At 36.3% G+C, this 18997-nt stretch overlaps 1 protein-coding gene across 1 annotated transcript in view; it reads right to left on the bottom strand.

Moving 5' to 3' along the window:
• The window catches only part of unc5da (unc-5 netrin receptor Da), a 264333-nt gene that overhangs the window by 2169 nt on the left and 243167 nt on the right, over window positions 1–18997 (bottom strand). Inside the window, exons 12-16 of the mRNA XM_073824489.1 lie at window positions 15076–15247; window positions 11236–11463; window positions 6556–6705; window positions 5544–5708; window positions 4556–4734 (exon numbers count right to left, since the gene is read on the bottom strand). Of these exons, the coding sequence (XP_073680590.1) occupies window positions 4556–4734; window positions 5544–5708; window positions 6556–6705; window positions 11236–11463; window positions 15076–15247 (894 nt within the window). The remainder of the gene's footprint in view (window positions 1–4555; window positions 4735–5543; window positions 5709–6555; window positions 6706–11235; window positions 11464–15075; window positions 15248–18997) is intronic.

The raw sequence follows: 18997 nt of genomic DNA, 5'->3' as shown, positions 1-18997 counted from the left end.
CACAATTTCGAAAAAAGTCAGTATTTAGAGAGAAAGTCACAATTGCAAGATATAAACTTGCATTTGCAAGAAAAAAAGTAAGAATTGCTGAATTGTGCATTTTTATATCGCAATTCTGACTTTATTTTACGCAATTGCGAGTTATAAAGTCAGAATAGCAGGATATAGATTTGCAATTATGAAAAATAAAGTCAGAATTGTGATATAAAAATACACAATGCAGACTTTCTCACAAATGAGTTGTGAGTTTATATCTCAAAACTCTGAGAAAAAAAGTCAGAAATGCAAGATAAAAGTCACAATTGCGAGATATAAGTTCAAGTGCAAAACAAGTCAGAAATGCGAGATATAAACTTGCATTTGCGAGAAAAAATGTGAATTTCAGCTTTTTAGCTTGCAATCCTGACTTTATTTCTCGCAATTGCGAGTTTATATTGCACAAAAAGTCAGAATTGTGGGTTATTATCTTGCAATTCTGACTTTATTTCTCGCAATTGCGAGTTTATATCTCACAATTCCAAGAAAAAGTCAGAAATCTAAAAAAAAATGTCACAATTGCGAGATATAAACTTGCAATTGCAAGAAAAAAAGTCAGAATTGGGGGTTTTTATCTTGCAATTTTGCCTTTATTTTTTGCAGTTGTGACTTTATTTCCCGCTATTCCAAATTTATAACTCGCAAATCACAATTGCGAGTTTATATCTCACAATCAAAAAAATCAGAAATGCGAGTCACAATTGCGACATTTGGAACATACAAACATTTGGAAGAAAGAAAGACTGAATTGCTAATTTTTTCACAATTGTGAATGCAAAACCCACTATTCTGACTTCATAACTCGCAACTGTGAGTTTGTATTTCAAAATTTGGAGAAGAAAAAAGTCAGAAATTCGAGATAAAAGCCACAATTGTGAGATATAAACTCGTAATTGTGAGAAAAAAAAAATCATAATTGTGAGATTACCAATTCACAATGTTAACTACCTGCTTATTAACATGCATATTACTAGCATATTGGGAGTTTATTAGTACTTATAAAGCACAAATTCTGCATAACCATATTCATCCCTAATCCTACCCAATACCTAAACTTTACAACTACCATACAAACTATTAACAAGCAGCAAATTAGGAGTTTACTGAGGCAAAAGTCGTAGTGAATAGTTTGTTAATAGTGAGAATTGGACCTTAAAATAAAGTGTGACCTTATTTACTAATACAAGTTTAGATTTTAAGCAAAATGTTGGTATAAATGAACAAAAGTTAATGTTTTATTTATTAGCATTTGAACATTATACTTAAAAATATGACATATTTATAGACACATTATTTATAAATTCAAATATAAAAACAACAATCTAGAATAATAAATAAATAAATACTAAAAAAAGCTGTTGAGATACCAAAAAGTATGAATAAGCACCGTGTTTATATTTTTGTATGTTTCTATTTTAAATTCTCATTGAGCTAACCCACAAGTTTGGTTATATAAATTCATATTATTCCACCGAGACACTGAATTATTACACTCCACTGCAAGGATCCTCAGTCTGCATAACTTTCAATTTGATAATGTTATTCTGTAAAGCCTGTATGCCCCAACAACATATCAAAATGGGTAAATTAGTTTATAAAAGCGAGAAGGATATTAAAGAAGTTTTGCTGGAAGAAAATCTACTCATCTTTGAGACATAATTGAATCACAGAAGCGGAAATCACAGTTCTGCAGGTGTGCGTCTTAAAGATGCATACATAGCTCATCTCCTGCCTGCACATTTTTATACAGCTGGGTTTCATCTAAGGCAGGAGAACTTCCTGTGGACCTTCCATTAAGGCTATTTTAGAAAACAAAGAGCTACATCAGCCAATTAAGTAAAAGAAAATTAACCATCATTCATTAGTTTGCACCGGTGACCGACCAGCACGATGTCGTTAGTTACGCAGCCTGGTGAGGTCCAAAAATATGCCAGCAGGATATTTTACCTCACTACCCAATTCATCAAGAGTATACCGCAGCGCTGACAGGGCGATGTAAACAATGTAATTCTTTGATTTTCGGTGGTTATTCACACTCCAGCAGGGGGCAGTGTTGCACTACACCAACTCCTGCGCCGCAGCTCTCTGGGTAATTGCCCTCTGCGCTGTTTAGACGAGCTTGCACATCCTCAGAAGGTAATTGCAGAAATCCGCTTAACAAGGAGGAGACATTCTCATTACTCACTGCCTGGGGCTCTGACCAGCTAGAAAATTCCCCTAAATCCTTCTGTCCGACTCTCCCAGCCTCATTTCAAAAACAACTCTGTCTTTTATCCCTGGTGAAAATATTACAAAAGTAAACCCACATCACGAAAGAAAGTTTTATTCATCCTCCGCGGCAGTGAAGCGAATAAACATGCGACAGATTTTAAACTCCATCTCTTGGACATTTTGATCGTGGGTCTGTTTGTACAGTGTTTTGGTAAAGCGTTACTGAAATGATCACGGGAAATGGAAGAAACATAAAAACAGGCAGCTAGTGAATTAAGCTGTTGTTAAAAATTGCTAGCTGGGCAGAAGACCAAGGATGAATTAGAGTGGAATAAAGAGAAATAGCAGAAAAAGTAGTTTAATGACAAAAAGATCTGAATGAATGTTCAAACACATTCATGTTATAATGAAAGGGAGAGTTCACTCAATAATAAAAAAATCATTTACTTCTTTCTTTTGTGGAACTCAGAATTGTGATAAGCTGATATGAAGCTCAAGAAAACAAGATATACACTATATTGCCAAAAGTACTGGCACATCCTGTTCTAATGACAGGACCCTTTTCTATTCTAACATGAAAATACATCTGTGTATAAGGCAAGGTTCAAATAGAAATGACTGATTAAGTCAGTGTGGAAGAACTGTGTGAAAGTCCTAATCCCATCTGAACATCTCTGAAGTGACTTTAAATGCAGACCTTGAGCCAAAACCTCACCACCAAACAAAGACTTCTAACTTTGGGTACAGTCATTGTTGACACTTCCAAAACAGTTGCAACCCTGCTAAAATAAAACAGCCTAGGCTGGTTGGCTGGTTTTAGCTGGTCAACCAGCCTGGTTTTAGCTGGTCATAGCTGGTCAGCAGGCTGGTTTTAGAGGGGTTTTGGCCACTTTCCCAGCCTGGGAGACCAGCTAAAACCAGCTACTTCCAGCTTAAACCAGCTACGACCAGCCAACCAGCCTAGGCTGGTTTTAGCTGTTTGTTTCAGCAGGGAACAGAGATGGAAATACAAATAATGAATGAATTGTTTCCATCTTTGTTGCCACAGTTTTGGAAGTGCCTTTTTCTGTTCTAAAGAAGGGGTGTCCCAGTACTTTTGTTCATGTAGTGTATGTACAAGTCATTGATGTTTGGAGTTTTTGGCTCAAGGTCTGCATTTAAAGTCACACCAGAGGTGTTCAGCTGAGATTAGGACTTTGCTTACTGCAGACTAGCCAAGTTCTTCCAGACTGACTGAATCAATCATTTCTTTTTGAACCTTGCCTTATACACAAAGCCATTGCTATGTTGGTATTGAAGAGGGTCCTGTCAAAACCGTTGCTGTAAAATAAGAAGGCACACAATGCCCTAGAATATCATTATATGCTTAAACAAATATTTGCACTCATGGAAATTACTAAAGTAGTCAAACCTGTTCATTAGAAGGGGGTGTTCCAATACTTTTGGCAATATAGTGTATGTGACCCTGGACCACAAAACCATTGAGACCTCAAAAATTGAGATTTATACATCATGAATAAGCTTTCCATTGATGCATGGTTTGTTAGAATAGGACAATATTTGGCCGATTTGAAAATCTGGAATCTAAAAAAAAGAAAGAAAAAAAGAAGAAAGAAAATCGCCTTTAAAGTTGGCCAAATAAAGTTCTTACCAATGCATATTACCTATTACTAATCAAAATTAAGTTTTGATATATTTACGATAGGAAATTTACAAGATATCTTCACGGAACTAGATCTTTACTTAATATCCTAATGATTTTTGGCATAAAAGAAAAATCAATCATTTTGACCCATACAATGTATTGTTGGCTATTGCTACAAATATGCTACTTATGACTGGTTTTGTGGCCCAGGGTTACATATACGCAAAAAAAAAAAAAAACCATAAAACTATAATTCACGTAGTCTATATGACGATATATTCAAGTATGGCACCATTAGACAAAACACGTCAGGTTTGAATGGCATGAGGGTGAGTAAATAATGTCAAAATTCGCATTTTAGCGTGAACTGTCTCTTTAATGGCGTGTATATTTGTGTCAATCTATTGTCACAGATGTGAGGTACGTTTTCCTGGAACTGTCGGTTGCAGAATGCATAAGTTCGATCTCATTACAGCCCCATAGTTACTGCCTGTGGCTTTACCGAAGGTTAATGCGACCATGTGCTGGAAGAATATGGAGCAAATTAGATGCGTGGGAGTCCATATGTTTGTATTTGAGCATGTATGTCACCGTCTGTATGCTTGCTTATGGACAAAGCATGTCCATATTTGTCTGCTGTGTGATTTTGCATACATTTCTCACCTGTCTATATGCAGTTTCTGTGCTAAGAGCTGCCAGTCTTTGCCCTTGGCATTCGCTGTGTCGAAGGTGGCGCAGATTCGCTGGCGAATGGACAGGGGGATTTTGAAGGCCCTGGACCCCGTTTGGGAGGTGATGGTACAGTCTGATTGTGTGAAGAATGGCACTGTGTCTTTTTCACTCTGGAGGATAGAAGCATTACAGTGAGATATTAGAGTTCACAGAGGGGTTAAAATTGGGACACGTGCCCACAAAAACTATTCTTGTAGCTTCATAAAATTGTTGAACCACTGATGTCACATGGACTATTTTAACAATGTCTTTAGTACCTTTCTAGGCCTTAAATTTGCTAGTTGCATTGCACTGCTGTCTATGCAGAGTCAGAAAGCTCTCGGATTTTATGAAAAATATCTTAATTTGTGTTCTGAAGATGAACAAAGATCTTATGGGTTTGGAATGACATGATGGTGATTAATTAATTTGGGTGAACTATCCCTTTAAGTTTAAGTTTAATTTATTTGAACAACCTCAGTTTGATCTAATATGTGATGACTGTATCAGAATGTGAAAGAAATGCATGAAAGCAATGCTATTGTTTCATTTTTACAGTTTTTACTTGTAGTTAATGTTCAATGAGATTTATAACCTTGTCCGATTTTATTGCTCATTAATGTGAAGTTGTTTGTATTGTATTCTTGCATCTCTTTAATAAAAAGCTGCTCAGACTCTTAACAATTTGTGCATACACTTACAGCATAGCTTGTGTGCTCCCATTTAAATCATGAAATATACCTCACAATAATATGAGTAGCTCTTAGTGCACAGTAGCACTTTAATGGACACAACAAAAAACACAAAATTATGTCAAATTATGGTGAGCGACCTCGGAATCTCAATTTTTTAGATTTTACCCACTTTGAAAATCTCAGAGGTTAGCTATATAAAAAATAAATAAATAGTGTTTTCATTTGATATTTTTTATCTTCCATACCTCAGCAATGGTGGTGTAGACCTGTAGGATCTGCTCATGACCTTTGACCTGCCGAATACTGATCTTACAGGAGAGCTGATTGGCTGCTGGACTGTAGCGCTCCAGAGAAAAGGCACACTGCAGAGGAGACTGGCTACTGCACCACACCTGAGAGAAGGAGAATTCCTGCACCCAAAGAGAAAGAAGAAAGAGTGAATATTTTTAGTACGAATCAATAGGAAGTACATGTGCCTCTTCTTCTCTTCTCTCCTCTCCTCCTTATTGTTATTCTGCTGTTGGAGCCGCTGAAGCTAATTTACTTAGTGTCATGTCACTGACGGCCCTGCCAGAACACAGCCTAGTATGACAAAACAGGGCTTGCTATGGGTATGATTTGGATAAAAATGTGCCTGCGGTCATAGAGCTTTACGAAGAAAGGAATGGTGGGTAAACAGCATTGAGAAAAACACCAAAATAGAAACAATTTGACAAAATAATACCAATACTGAAATACAGCTCCGCTGGTGTAGCAAATAAAACCAGATAGAGAGTGCTGCTTGTCCATGCTAAACCTGACACCATGATATTAACGTGTTCTGGATGGTTCCCAAAGCATGGTTACGCGTTTGCTAGGATGTTGTTACAGCCCAAGTCAAGTCAAGGGGATTAAATATGATTTGGAAACCATTTTCACAGATTTTTTTTTTTAATTGTTAGGCAAGCAAAAATAGTCTCTTTTTAACAAATTGCTTAATCTGAGGTATCACACCAAAGTTATAATACTCAAATTTGATTAACACTTTTCTGTTAAACTACACAGGTGGAAAAACATCCTTATCTCCAGGAAAAAGACATCGGATTCCTACCAAGGCCTCTGGCTAAACTACCTTAAACAGAGCTGTATTAATATTCATACGACCAGTCAAATGAACACCGGAATTTGACATCTCATTAATATTCAGCCTCATATGCATATTAACACAACTCATGCATATTCATAAGAAGCTGGTATCCATATTCATGAGGACAGCACCTGGCAGGTGGTGAAAGGTTTGATGCTCCACAGGAACTGGGGGATGTCCTGGATGGAGACCTGCAGGCTAAAAGAGTTCGCTCTGAAGAGCAGGGTCTTGGGTTCCTCCAGGAGGCGCCCTCCTCGACCCCGTTCCACGGATACCACCTCCTGCGAGGAAGAGTAAATACAGATATAAACGCTCATGCATAAACACATCCTGACACGTACAATACCCTACACCAAGAACAGAACTCAACTGATTGCTCATGTTTAAATTATTCAGCGAAAAAAAAAAACAGCCCTCCCACGCCACACAACAGCTATTTCCTGGGTATGGCGGCACCTTTAATCTTCGTAACCTAAGAGGATGAAGTGGAAAGTGATTAAAAACCTTGACGAGAGGCTGACGTTTTCAACCCCTGGACCAACAAACAGGTCGAAGAAATGCCTGCATTGCATTTTTCATCTACAAGAATGGAATTACAATAACACCCTAGGCTTAATATAAAGAATAAACAAAATCTGGCAACACAACAACTAATAAATCTAAAGCTACAATGCCTTCAATTACCATTTTGGTCGAATACAATTCAGTCGTCTACCTTTCCTGTGTGCAAAACGCACACAAAATGGCATGCAGAAGAGGAGCGAGAGACAGTGGATGGATAGAATCGGCATTGATGAAAGGCACGGGTGATTTTGTGCTCTTTGCATCTATTCTGTGGGAATTGTTGACAATGGCACAGTAGCATTAAAAGCATTAGGTCTCTCTCTCTCGCTTTCTCTCTCTCTCGATCACAAAAGACAGGAAAATAGTCTCTCGCTGTGATGGCTGCTGATCGATCCTGTCCTGAATTCGTTCAGTTTCCAGGGAGGAATTCATTTGCTGTTTTGTGAAATGCAAACAACGCTGACAACAAAGGGTACAAAAGAAGAAAAAATGGCGGGTGAACGGCTGGATAAACAAAGTGGAAGAGTGCTTTGGTGTGGAGAAATACAATCTTTGACCATTCACTCGTGAGTGTGTCCTTTTTGGGAAGAAGACTTCACAGAACCGAGATCTGTCACACACACGCGGTTGTTTGTCTGTCACGCTGGAGACTTTCCATTGACTTCTATTGTGTTTATATTGAGCAAATGGTATTGTCTATACGCTTCACCTAACTCTCAGGCTTGCATTTTTATTGAGATGTTATTCTGGTCATTCTACAAGACACATTGGTGTTCCCTACATACACTAGAATTAAAAAAAGCTTACTTATTCAGCAAGGATGCATTCAATTGATTAAAAGTGACACAAAATAAATGCTGTTCTTTTGAACTGTCTATTGATCTAATACTCCTGGAAATAAATCTATCAAGGTTTCCATAAAACATTAAGGAGAAAAAAATATTTAAGTCAGAATAATGCTTCACAATACTACTGCTTTTAACATATTTTTGATTAATGCAGCCTTGGAGACTTATAATACCTTCTACAATAACAATAAATAGTTCTTGCTAACTTTTGCTATGCGTTATATAGTACTTCACGATGGCATATAAGAACATTTTTTTGTCTAAAAGGTTCCATAAAGAACCTTTAACATCTGAAGAACCTTTCTGTTTCACAAAAGGTTCTTTGTGGCGAAAGTAAGTTAAGAACGAGAAGGTTCTTTTTGGAATCGCTGTGAAGAACCTTTCAAAGCAAGAACCTTTTCAAAGTGTAGAGTGGTGGCAAACATTATTAGAACACTAGTATTTACTATTTTCACCAGCTAAAATGGTTTTAAGTCAGTTATTTCAATCTTTTTCTGTAGTGTGTCAGTAGGAAATAGCAGTTTACATTTCCAAACATTCATTTTGCAATTAACTTGCACAAGGAGTCTGAGAACAGCCAGTGCTCCACACAGAGATCTCATCTCATCATCATCCAGTCTGTCTGGAATTACATGAGGAAACAGAACAAACTGAGACTAAATTCAGAAGAACTGTGGCAATGTCTCCAAGATGCTTCAAGAGACCTACCTACCAAAGCTACCTGCAAAACTATGCGCAAGTGCACCTAGGTGCACTTTAAAAGCTGCTTTAAATGCAAAGGATGGTCACACCAAATGCTGATTTAGTTGATTGTTTATTTAGTTAATAGAAGTTAATTGATAAAGAAAATCTATGTATAACATTATTTTTGACAGCATCCTCATTTTACAGCAAGTGCCTAAAACTTTTAACAGTACTTTAGCTTTGCAGGTAGGTTGACATTACCACAGTTCTTCTGGATTTAGTCTGTCTCAGTTTGTTTAGTTTCTTCATGTCATTCCAGACAGACTGGATGGTGATGATGAGATCAGATCTCTGTGTGGAGCACTGGCTGTTGTCAGACTTCTTGTGCAAACAAAGATTTCACTGGATTATTACAATTATTGGCAAAATGAATGTTTGAAAATGTAAACTGCTATTTCCTACTGACACACTACAGCAAAAGACAGAAATAACTAACTTGAAACCATTTTAGCTGGTGAAAATACTAGTGTTCTATTAATTTCGGCCCCCACTGTATTCTAGACAATTCAACAACAATATCCAACTCCAATTCAACCAACATCTCCTCGAGTGTTATTAAATATGCATATGTAACAGCTAGCATGTTGTCTTATTCTATCTCTATATTTGTAGATTTTATTTGACAGTATTATTAAAAAGATTTAGTGTTCCCAGGTTTTGTCAACCTTGTATTTTTTACACTTTTTTTAAGGGGCCATGAACTGCCCTTTTTATTATTTTGTACTGTTCTCTGAGGTCCACTTATAATGTTGTCAAGATTTTTTTTACATCAAAAAACATCATTTAGAAGTAATAGGCTATTTTCTGTCCTGTTTTGACCCCCTCATCAGAATACTCTGTTTGAATAGGCATGGCAGATTGTAGACTCAGAAGTAACGATTGGCTCAAGATTATTTGGCCTGTTTGTTTGTTTGTCTGTTTGTAATGCCGTGTTTCTTGGGGGTGGGGGAAGGGTATTGATTATAATTGTAAATGTAAAACTCAATAAAGAAAATATAAAAAAAGGAAAAAAAGAAGTAATGATTGGCTAATAGTTGTGTATGTTTGACAGCCTACATCCTTCACAGATGGACACTGCTGTGATTTAGATAAAAAACTGTGTAAATACTCAGTACGTATCAAACGATCTGTAATAACAGACAAAGCAATAGTGTCCATGTAATAAAAACAGATACTCACACTTTGTGACATTACTGTTGGATCCAATATAGTCGGCACAACATCGTCTTTTAGTTTAAATCTTTCTGAAACTTATGCGTCGAATTGTGTCTTGTTTGTAAACAAATCCATGGCAAAATGAAATGAACAATGGAACAAGTTCATTCATTTTTTCCTAATGTTGCGATCAAAAGAAAGGCAATGCAGTGATTTTTGCGTAGATCTTTTTTTTTTACACTATGTGAGCGAATCGGTGGGCGGGGCTAAACAGGCAGTGATATCGAATCAGGCGCTGATCTTCTGCGGAGGCGGAGTTTAGCCACACTATGTCATAAAGTGGCACATTCCACAACCTGTAATTTTGGCAGACTAGATTCAATATGGGCTGTTGTTAGACTAATGAGAAAATTTTGAGTTCTGAAACTTAAGGGATGTTTTTATAGTACAATGACCTCTTATATGTCTAAACATCAAGGGAATTTTGATTTCTCAGTTCATGAACCCTTTAAAGTAATAAATGATTGCATAAAACAACAACAATAAAATCCTAATGATTTTAGGTATTCAAATAATATTCAGGTTAAGGTTTTTTCTTATCACTTTATTTTAAGTTTTGTAACATTTAACATCTTAAAATGTCCATCCTGTTACAATGATTCTCTCTGGCACACAACTAATAACTGACAACTGTAAATTTATATAAGGAAGCACCTCATGGCCTTGTAAAACTGTAACAGTTTTAATCCTGGTACCTTTGTGAAGGTAAAATAAAAATGTAATTAATATTGAAGTATTAATTTACTTTGTATGTCTGTTTGGAGAAAAAATAACGCCTCTAATCTAGTTTGTGCATGTCTTGAGGCTTCAACGCAACAGAAAGACATCTCTACATCTGCATAACCGAGAAGAAAAGACCCATGTGAAGAATTAAATATAAATGACTTTATGCTTTCTTCATAAAGTGAAGAGATTGTAAGATCCGTGTGTGTGCAGAACAAAGACTTCTCTGAAGTTGTGTCCACTCAGCTAGACGTTACGCCTAACAGAATGTAAATCACTTTTAATTAGGGCACGGAAAATATTCAGTCACGTAGTGAACGCGTGAAGCGAGAGTGGCTCACCGTGTCTTTGTAATTTAAGAAGCTATTCTATCAGTTAGCTGGAGATGTGTGTGTGCATGAGAGAGAGAGAGAGAGAGAGAGAGAGAGATTGGTCCAGCTGACTTTCAGTGGAGCGTAAAACCAGAGTACCCACAGGGCATGACGGCTAGCCATAACATGCTGCCCCATGAATGCAAATATCCCATAAGCCGTGGATTTCCATCTAATGCCATATGCAGGGTGAAGGGGATATGTATCATGACATTTAAAATGCCTACAACTGTGAAAGCCGAAATCGGACCAGAAATTAGGACCAGCATAAATTGGTTTGAATGAACTAGTGGCTTCTCCAGTGCAGGAGCATCTGAAACACAACATGTGTTGAGCAATAACACACCTGAAAGGCATGGGGCGTATCATCGACGCAGTACACTCGAATGCTGTAGTTGAGGAAGTTGGGCTCCATGTTTCCAAAGGCTGCCAGTCGGAGTCTCTTCCCTGCCGCTTGTGTGAGGGCCTCACCCACTAAAGCGTAACACCCCGGCCTCTCCACCAACAGGTGGCAGCACTGAGTGTCCAACAGGCAGTAACAAGAGGTGCTCTCCTCTTCCACAGTCATGACCTCCTGTCAAAAACACACAATCAAAATCAAAGTCTTTAGCTATTAGGTACAATTGCGGTGACTGATGGTCAATTTCTTTTAAAGGACCAAGTGTGCAACAGACCATAGTCAAGGTAGCACCATATTTAATATCTGACAAGAATAAAAATGAGGCTGTGAGAGAAAGAAGTACAGTGCATTCAATGGAGTGTACTGTTGTTTAAAACATATCGGTTGTTCAGCTGACGAAGCGTCTTGCAGAAAAAATAACTTTCAGTAGACAAAAACAGTTTTGAAAGTTGTGACAAAGAGTTTTGAAGGTTTTGAATTGTGCAAATTGTGATCTAGGACGTGACTAATAATGCCATTCTTTTTTAGATACCAAAAGTCAATTCTTCACAAAGCTGTATACATTTTAAAACATTTTTAACTACTTATAACTTTTAATTTTGACACTCTCTGCATGATCATATGCATTGCTTTTAAAAAAGTATTAAAAGTAGCAAAAAAATTATTTTTTTATATTTACTATCTTAACAAAAAAAAAATTAACCCTTTAGAATAATTATAATAATAATCATTTTATTTTATATTATTTTATATATTTATTTTCATATCTTCTTTTATTTATACTTAATTTTTTTCTTAAAATATAATTTATTAAATGGTAATATATCATCAACATAATCAGGGAAGAAAATCTGTATCTTATTTAATTTATATTTATTTTATAAAACTATAATTTATGAAATTTAATAGTTATATGTGACCTGCGCTGGCAAAATGAGTTGTAATGAGCAAATTTTCAATAATTAGTTTTTTTTTTATCTTTGTTATAAAAAATTAGAACAAAGATTTGAATAAACAGTAGAACAAATAAGAAACTTAAATAGTCCATTGCTTTTTTCATCTTACATCTAAAAAGAAACATTCACGTAAGAAAAACAAATAGGCTAATCTTGGACAAAAAAAATAAAATAAAATAATTAACCCTTTTGAATAATTATAATAATAATAATTATATAAATAGTGTTTATTATTTTATACATTTATTTTTGTATCTTCCTTAATTTATACTTAATTATTTTCTTAAAATATAATCGATTAAATGGTAATATATTATTAATATAATCAGGCAAAAAATCTGTATCTTATTTAATTTATATTTATTTTATAAAACTATAATTTATGAAATTAAAATTAAAATGAGTTGTAATTTTCAAGAATGAGTTATTTTTATTTTCTCATAAATTAAATTCTCATATTTAATCTCTATTAAAAACACCCATTTAAAGTCAACACAGCCAGCAAAGTCAATAAAAAAAAAGAGTTTTGAAGGTTCCAAAGCAAAAATATTATCCTCCACTTCTTTTCATAATAGCAATGATTTTAATCATCACAACATAGCTATTTTTTATTTTATCTTTGTTATTAAAAATTAGAACAAAGATTCGAATAAACGGTAGAACAAATAAGAAACTAATTAAATAGTCTATTACTTTTTTTTTCATCTTACATTTAAAAAGAAACTAATCAAATGTAAAAATCACTTTAGTGCATTAATTACAAATAAACCGATACAAAAGTAGTTTAATCAATTTGTGAAACTCTCAGATGTTTAATTACTATTTGGAGCATTAAGATCATAAGGCAAGAGCTTAATGAACTAATTTTTGTCTTGACATTTTTCAAGACTAACAAACATGATCCTGTGCGCATTCTGATTCATTTGGCCAGCACAGGTCACATATATTATTACTATGATATTATTAATATGATAACACTATATAAAGATAAATAAATGAACATTTTGAAGCTTTTTTTGTGAGTTTGTGTGTGTATGTGTGTGAAAACCCTGTTTGGTTAATTAAATGTTTTTGAACAATTGATTACAATCAATGCTAGAATTATTGTTTTCAAATTGCCTTTCCTTATTTTGAAAACAACCACAATTGTTAAATTCATGAGTGGTGTTATTGCTTCCCATAACCTTCACTTAACTGCAACACCAGTGCCAAAAATCGCATTCCAAATAAGAGTAAAACAAATGCATTTTTAAAATTCAGCTAAAACATTTACAATTTACCATAAATGATATACGACATGCTGTAATGTTTATAGCACAAGCATGATTAAGAGATAACTTGGCTCCACATCCAAGAACGGCTTCCATGCTGATCGACTGTTTTTCTTTTCTAGAACACGGTTCAATCGCTTTTAATGCAAAGCAACTAGGCTTCATTGTCATAAGCACTGACAGCTACTTACTTTTGGCAACCCGGAGGCTTTTCACAGGCCGCTTCACTTTATAAAATCCCCAGTCAGCATAAAAGTATATACACACGTTAGAAAAAGGTGAAGATCTTTAGCTGAAATTATGCTTCTCTTTTCTTTATAGCTCTGCAGATGGAAGCACAGCTTGATTATTATTATATGCATCTGGTATTTGAATGTCAGGAACAGTGGGTGTGTAGCGGCCAGCAGGAACTCAGAGTCCAGGGTCTCCATTTTACCGTCTGAATATAGCTGAAGCTAAGCATAACTTTGCCCCCCGGAGCGACCCGAACCATTTGCGACGGCGGAAAGCTTGATATTTCACGTCTAAACACGCCGTTGCACAGAAAGCATTGTCTATTACCCACAAATCAGTGGGTGCACATTAAAGTGCGCTTTCCGTCTCACTCACACACACAGTGAAAACGCACAGAAAAGGTGTTATTCTCAATTCTGCTGGGACATTACTCTCAGCCTGCCTCGCACTTGCTTTGGCATTATGCCTGCGAGAAAAAAGCTCATTATTTCAAACAACCGTCAGAGGTCTCCGAGTCTTTAACATGGCATCAAAACGACTCGCTTGCACGGAAAGAAAAGGAGTTGATTGGTATTGTGATGTATCTTTGAATTAGAGTGTCTGCGTTAGATTATAGACTGTCGAAATGTCAGTTCGCACACACAGCCGCTCGCAGCTACACAAACACAAACACAAACACAAACAGAGATGGTTTCCCCAGGGTCAGTTTGCGTCAGTGAGCTCCGGCTCAACTTTGATGAACATGTAAGAGCAGTACCGATCCCACTTTTCTAAAGAACAGCAAAATATCAAAGGGAAAGGACGGTGTTAATAAGAGAAGCACAGAGAGATGCTCCCTTAAAGTGGGAGTCGGCGATGTAGGAACACTGGTCTATGTTGAAGAGGGTATGTCTATCGATTCTGTCATAGAATGACCTTCAGCATTCTTGCTTCAGAATGACAGTTCTTTATAATTACCTGCACACAGCGGTTTCCCATTAAACTACATGATTCAGACTTTACACTCATTCAAGGCAAGGAATGGCTTCGCTAAGTATTCTGAGAGCTAAAGGGAGAGTTCACTCAAAAATGAAAATTCTGTCATTAATTACTCACCCTCATGTCGTTCCAAACATGTAACTTTTTATAAAAAATGTTATAAATCTAAAAAATAAAGCTCCCGGATTTCGTTAAAAAGATCTTAATTTGTGTTCCAAAGATGAACAAAGGATTTACAGATTTGAAACAACACGTGGATGAGTAATTAACGTTCAGGATTTTCATTTTTGGGTAAACTAACCCTTTAAAGACTAACTTGAATAGTTATTATCTCACGTTTTTCTTACCTCCCAGCTGTTGTCCTGGGTTTGTCTCTTAAGCTTGATATTCCAGTCTTCTGAACTCACATCCGCACAGTGGGCTATTGTCAAGGCAACGGGGCAGGAAAGGGTCAGGCCAGGAGGGCCGTACGTTATCTCTGGACTCAAAAGTATCTCCTGACCTTCATCAGACAAAGCACTAAAGAAAAAGACACAGAATTGAGAGATGAATTGATATTGTTTAAAAACAACAACAACAAGATTAAATTAGTACTGTGGCACTGCTAATACTGTTAGTTCCTGATGATTAACTGCTGTGATTTTCTCATTTGTAAATGACTTTGGATAAAAGCATATGCAAAATTAATAAATGTAAAAGTAATGCTTCTGATATTACTTAATTGGCACTAGACATCAGATGGAAACACACACACTCACACTCAGAAAAAAAAAAACATTAATGGTCGTCCGCCTCCTTTAGTTACTGTTTCCAACAAGCTTTACAAAATATCCCACAGGAATAAACTGGAGAGTTCAGTGTGATTTTCAATGAAACAATTGGTTAGATACTATCCTTGGGCTGGAATCAATTGTGACATTTATGTGGAGAAGCAAAAGAAAAAATTACAGTTGAGGTCAAAAGTTAATTGTTTTACCAAAATAAGAGGGATCATAGAACATGCATGTTATTGTTTATTTAGTACTGACCTGAATAAGATGTTTCACACAAAAGATGTTTACATATAGTCTACAAGAGAAAATAATAGTTGAATTTATAAAAATCACCAGGTTCAAAAGTTTACATCCGCTTGATTAGTAATACTGTGTTCTTACCTGAATGATCCACAGCTGCGTATTTTCCCTTTTTTTTGTCCTGAACAGTTAAACTGTCTGCTGTACTTTTTGGTGTTCCAGCATTTTTGTGTATTTGAACCCTTTCCAACAATGACTGTATGATCCATCATATCCATCTTTTCACACTGAGGACAACTGAGGGACTCATATGCAAACTTTTTGAATTTGAAGATCAGGGTAAATTGAAATTATTTGGTCTTCTGGGACACATGTAACTATCTTCTGTAGCCTCTTAAATGCAGTACTAAATTAAAAAATATGATATTTAGGCAAAATGCGAAAAATTAGAAAAATCTCAATTCTGTTGAAAAGTTTTCACCCCCTGGCTCCTAATGCATTGTTTTCCCTTCTGGAGCATCAGTGAGCGTTTGAACCTTTTGTAATAGTTAATATGAGTCCTTCAGTTGTCCTAGGTGTGAAAAGATGGATCTCAAAAGCATACAGTCATTACTGGAAAGGGCTCAAATACACAAAAATGCTGGAAAACCAAAGAATTTGTGGGACCTGAAGGATTTTTCTGAAGAACAGTAGACAGTTTAACTGTCAGGACAAACAAGGAACTCGTGCACAACTATGACTAAACAAAAAAACACAGCTGTGGATCATTCAGGTAAGAACAGTATTATGAATCAATGGGGTGTAAACTTTTGAACAGGTGATTTTTATAAATTCAACTATTATTTTCTCTTGTGGACAATATGTAAATATCTTTCATGTGTAAAATCTTGGTTCTGGTCAGTACTAAATAAACAATAACATGCATTTTGTATGATGCCTTTTATTTTGGCAAAATAATTAACATTTTGCAGATTCTGAAAGGGGAGTGTAAACTTTTGACCTCAACAGTATCTGTATCTAAACTGTATATTTTTGGATAATCTCCCTAAAACTGCATTCACCTCAACTTTGATCAACTTTCCAAACACGCAAAATAAACTGAAGGGCAGCAACAGTAAACATGAGAATTACAATGATATCTCTACCTATGAAGTTTTAAAGAGGACATCAGACGCCCATTTTCCACAAGATGATATGATTCATAGAGCCATGAAATGTGTTAAAACGTTCAAAAACTTTTTACCTTTGTCAAAAACAGCTCTGTTCACAGCGAGCCGTTTCGGTGCATGACTCTTTAAATGATAATGAGTTGCTTCTCACCCCGCCCCTCTTTTCCATTTTTTTGTGTATTTGTCGGCGCGTTATCATAAAAAAAAAAACTAATCCACTGCATCCTCAGTGGTTCTGATGTTGGGAGAAAATGAAGACTCTTATGTTCACATTTACATCCAACTACAAAACACCTGCATTGCTTACGAGACATTGTTGTCGCTACAGCTGCTCAAGCACGGAGAAAATGGCGGACAGCATACAACTGGCCGAGGGGAGGAAATATGCTAATACAGGACAGTCCATCAGTGGTCGTGGGCGGGGCCTGAGCAGTATGACATCATACTGCTCAGAAAATCAAAACGGCTTGATAATTGAGACTGTTTAGGTTTTTTGGGGATTAAAAAAGGAGAATCTATTAATGAATCTATTAATGAATTCAGTTTGATTTTTCTAAAAAGTTTTCCAAATTAAAACCTGCTGTCCGCTATTAAAATAAAACACAGATCAAGAGAACAACTTGCATGAAACGCTCATGGGAAATCCTCGCTCAATATGTGCTGTAGTGTCAAAATAACAGTATTGATTTCACCAGAAGATGCCGATGTTGAAATAAATGGAATTAGTTTAGTTAATAAACACGGGGGCAAGCTACTGCGATAACACCATGAACAAACATTAGCTTGAAACACAAGCAGATTAGTTAATGGAAACATGCCAAGTAGCCGCACAGCTCTCCTTTGCAAACACAAACACAAGAGATTAGCCTGCAGACTCAGCGCTAATACAGATATATTGTACTTTGTGCTGGTTGAAGTGATTCCAGAGGGCAGCTGGACTTGATCGGGTGTGGATCAGCCAGTGTGTGTGTGTGAGTTCACTGGTCGATGGTGTTGTTTGAAGTGCTTTCTGAGGAGCCTGGTGACATATTGAGACAGTTTGGATGTGTTAGCGTCGATCGATATGACTGCTGTGGATCCTCAACAAGGATTAGTCATCTACAGCAGGGGGAGTCAGGCTGGCCTGGTTGGCGCCATGGAGAACTAACACACTGACACAGCAGATTACATGAACCAGACACCTGCTGTTAACACAACCATTCATGACTCTTTGCACAAAGATTTGAGTGGTGTTTGTCCATGTCCAACTCTTGGACTGTATCTTGGTGTAAGTGAGCTATGCCTTTAAGGCTATGGATTTTGACAAAGGCGCCATTAATAATGATGCTTCTGATGAACATACGGGCAGAATACCAAGTGTTTATTTTACATCCGGAGCCGCTTTTCATTCTAAGCAGGTGGCGGGTTGAGACAGCCGTCCAATTACAGTGTTTGACACTGTACCAGACCAACAGGCCAGTCACTTAACAGCCTTCTAATCGCTTGCTCACTGCATCGGCACTGTTTGTTTACATGTTGATTTATTTATATTGAGTAATTACCTGTTCCCTTCTAACATCCTCCATCTATTTGCATTGTATCCAAACTCTTTTGTGTCTGAAATAAAGGCAATTAACGCTGATGAAGCAGCTAAGCTTGTTTTGCCATTCTGGCGAGGAGAGAGAGCGTTACTTGACATTTACAGGCGTTTAATGAAACTCGCAAACATCGAAAAACATTCACGCACTAAAATGCACATCAAATTGAACTAAATGTCTCATATTTGCTGAAATATCAGGAACAGTGATAAACAAATTGAAAACAGCTGAAGGGGTCTCAATATTGATTGATCTAGGCGAATCTGTGGATGCCCCCCGTGCTTTAAATAAACAGATGTATTAATTACATTGGTGTGGAGACTTGATTGCGATCAGAAGCATTACAGGCCTTCAGATGTGGGTTTTGAATGAGAAAAAAAAATGTTAGAAAAAAACAACCTCGCTTTGACTGCAGGGTAATTAACTATAACTAAAAGTAAACCCATTCAAATCAATACTTAAAATACAATAAATATTAAAATAAATAAAATTAAATTAAAAATTTAAAAA

The sequence above is a fragment of the Garra rufa genome, chromosome 19 (genome assembly GCF_049309525.1).
Source record: "Garra rufa chromosome 19, GarRuf1.0, whole genome shotgun sequence".
Lineage (NCBI taxonomy): Eukaryota > Metazoa > Chordata > Actinopteri > Cypriniformes > Cyprinidae > Garra > Garra rufa.
This window is presented reverse-complemented; position numbering and strand designations above follow the sequence as displayed.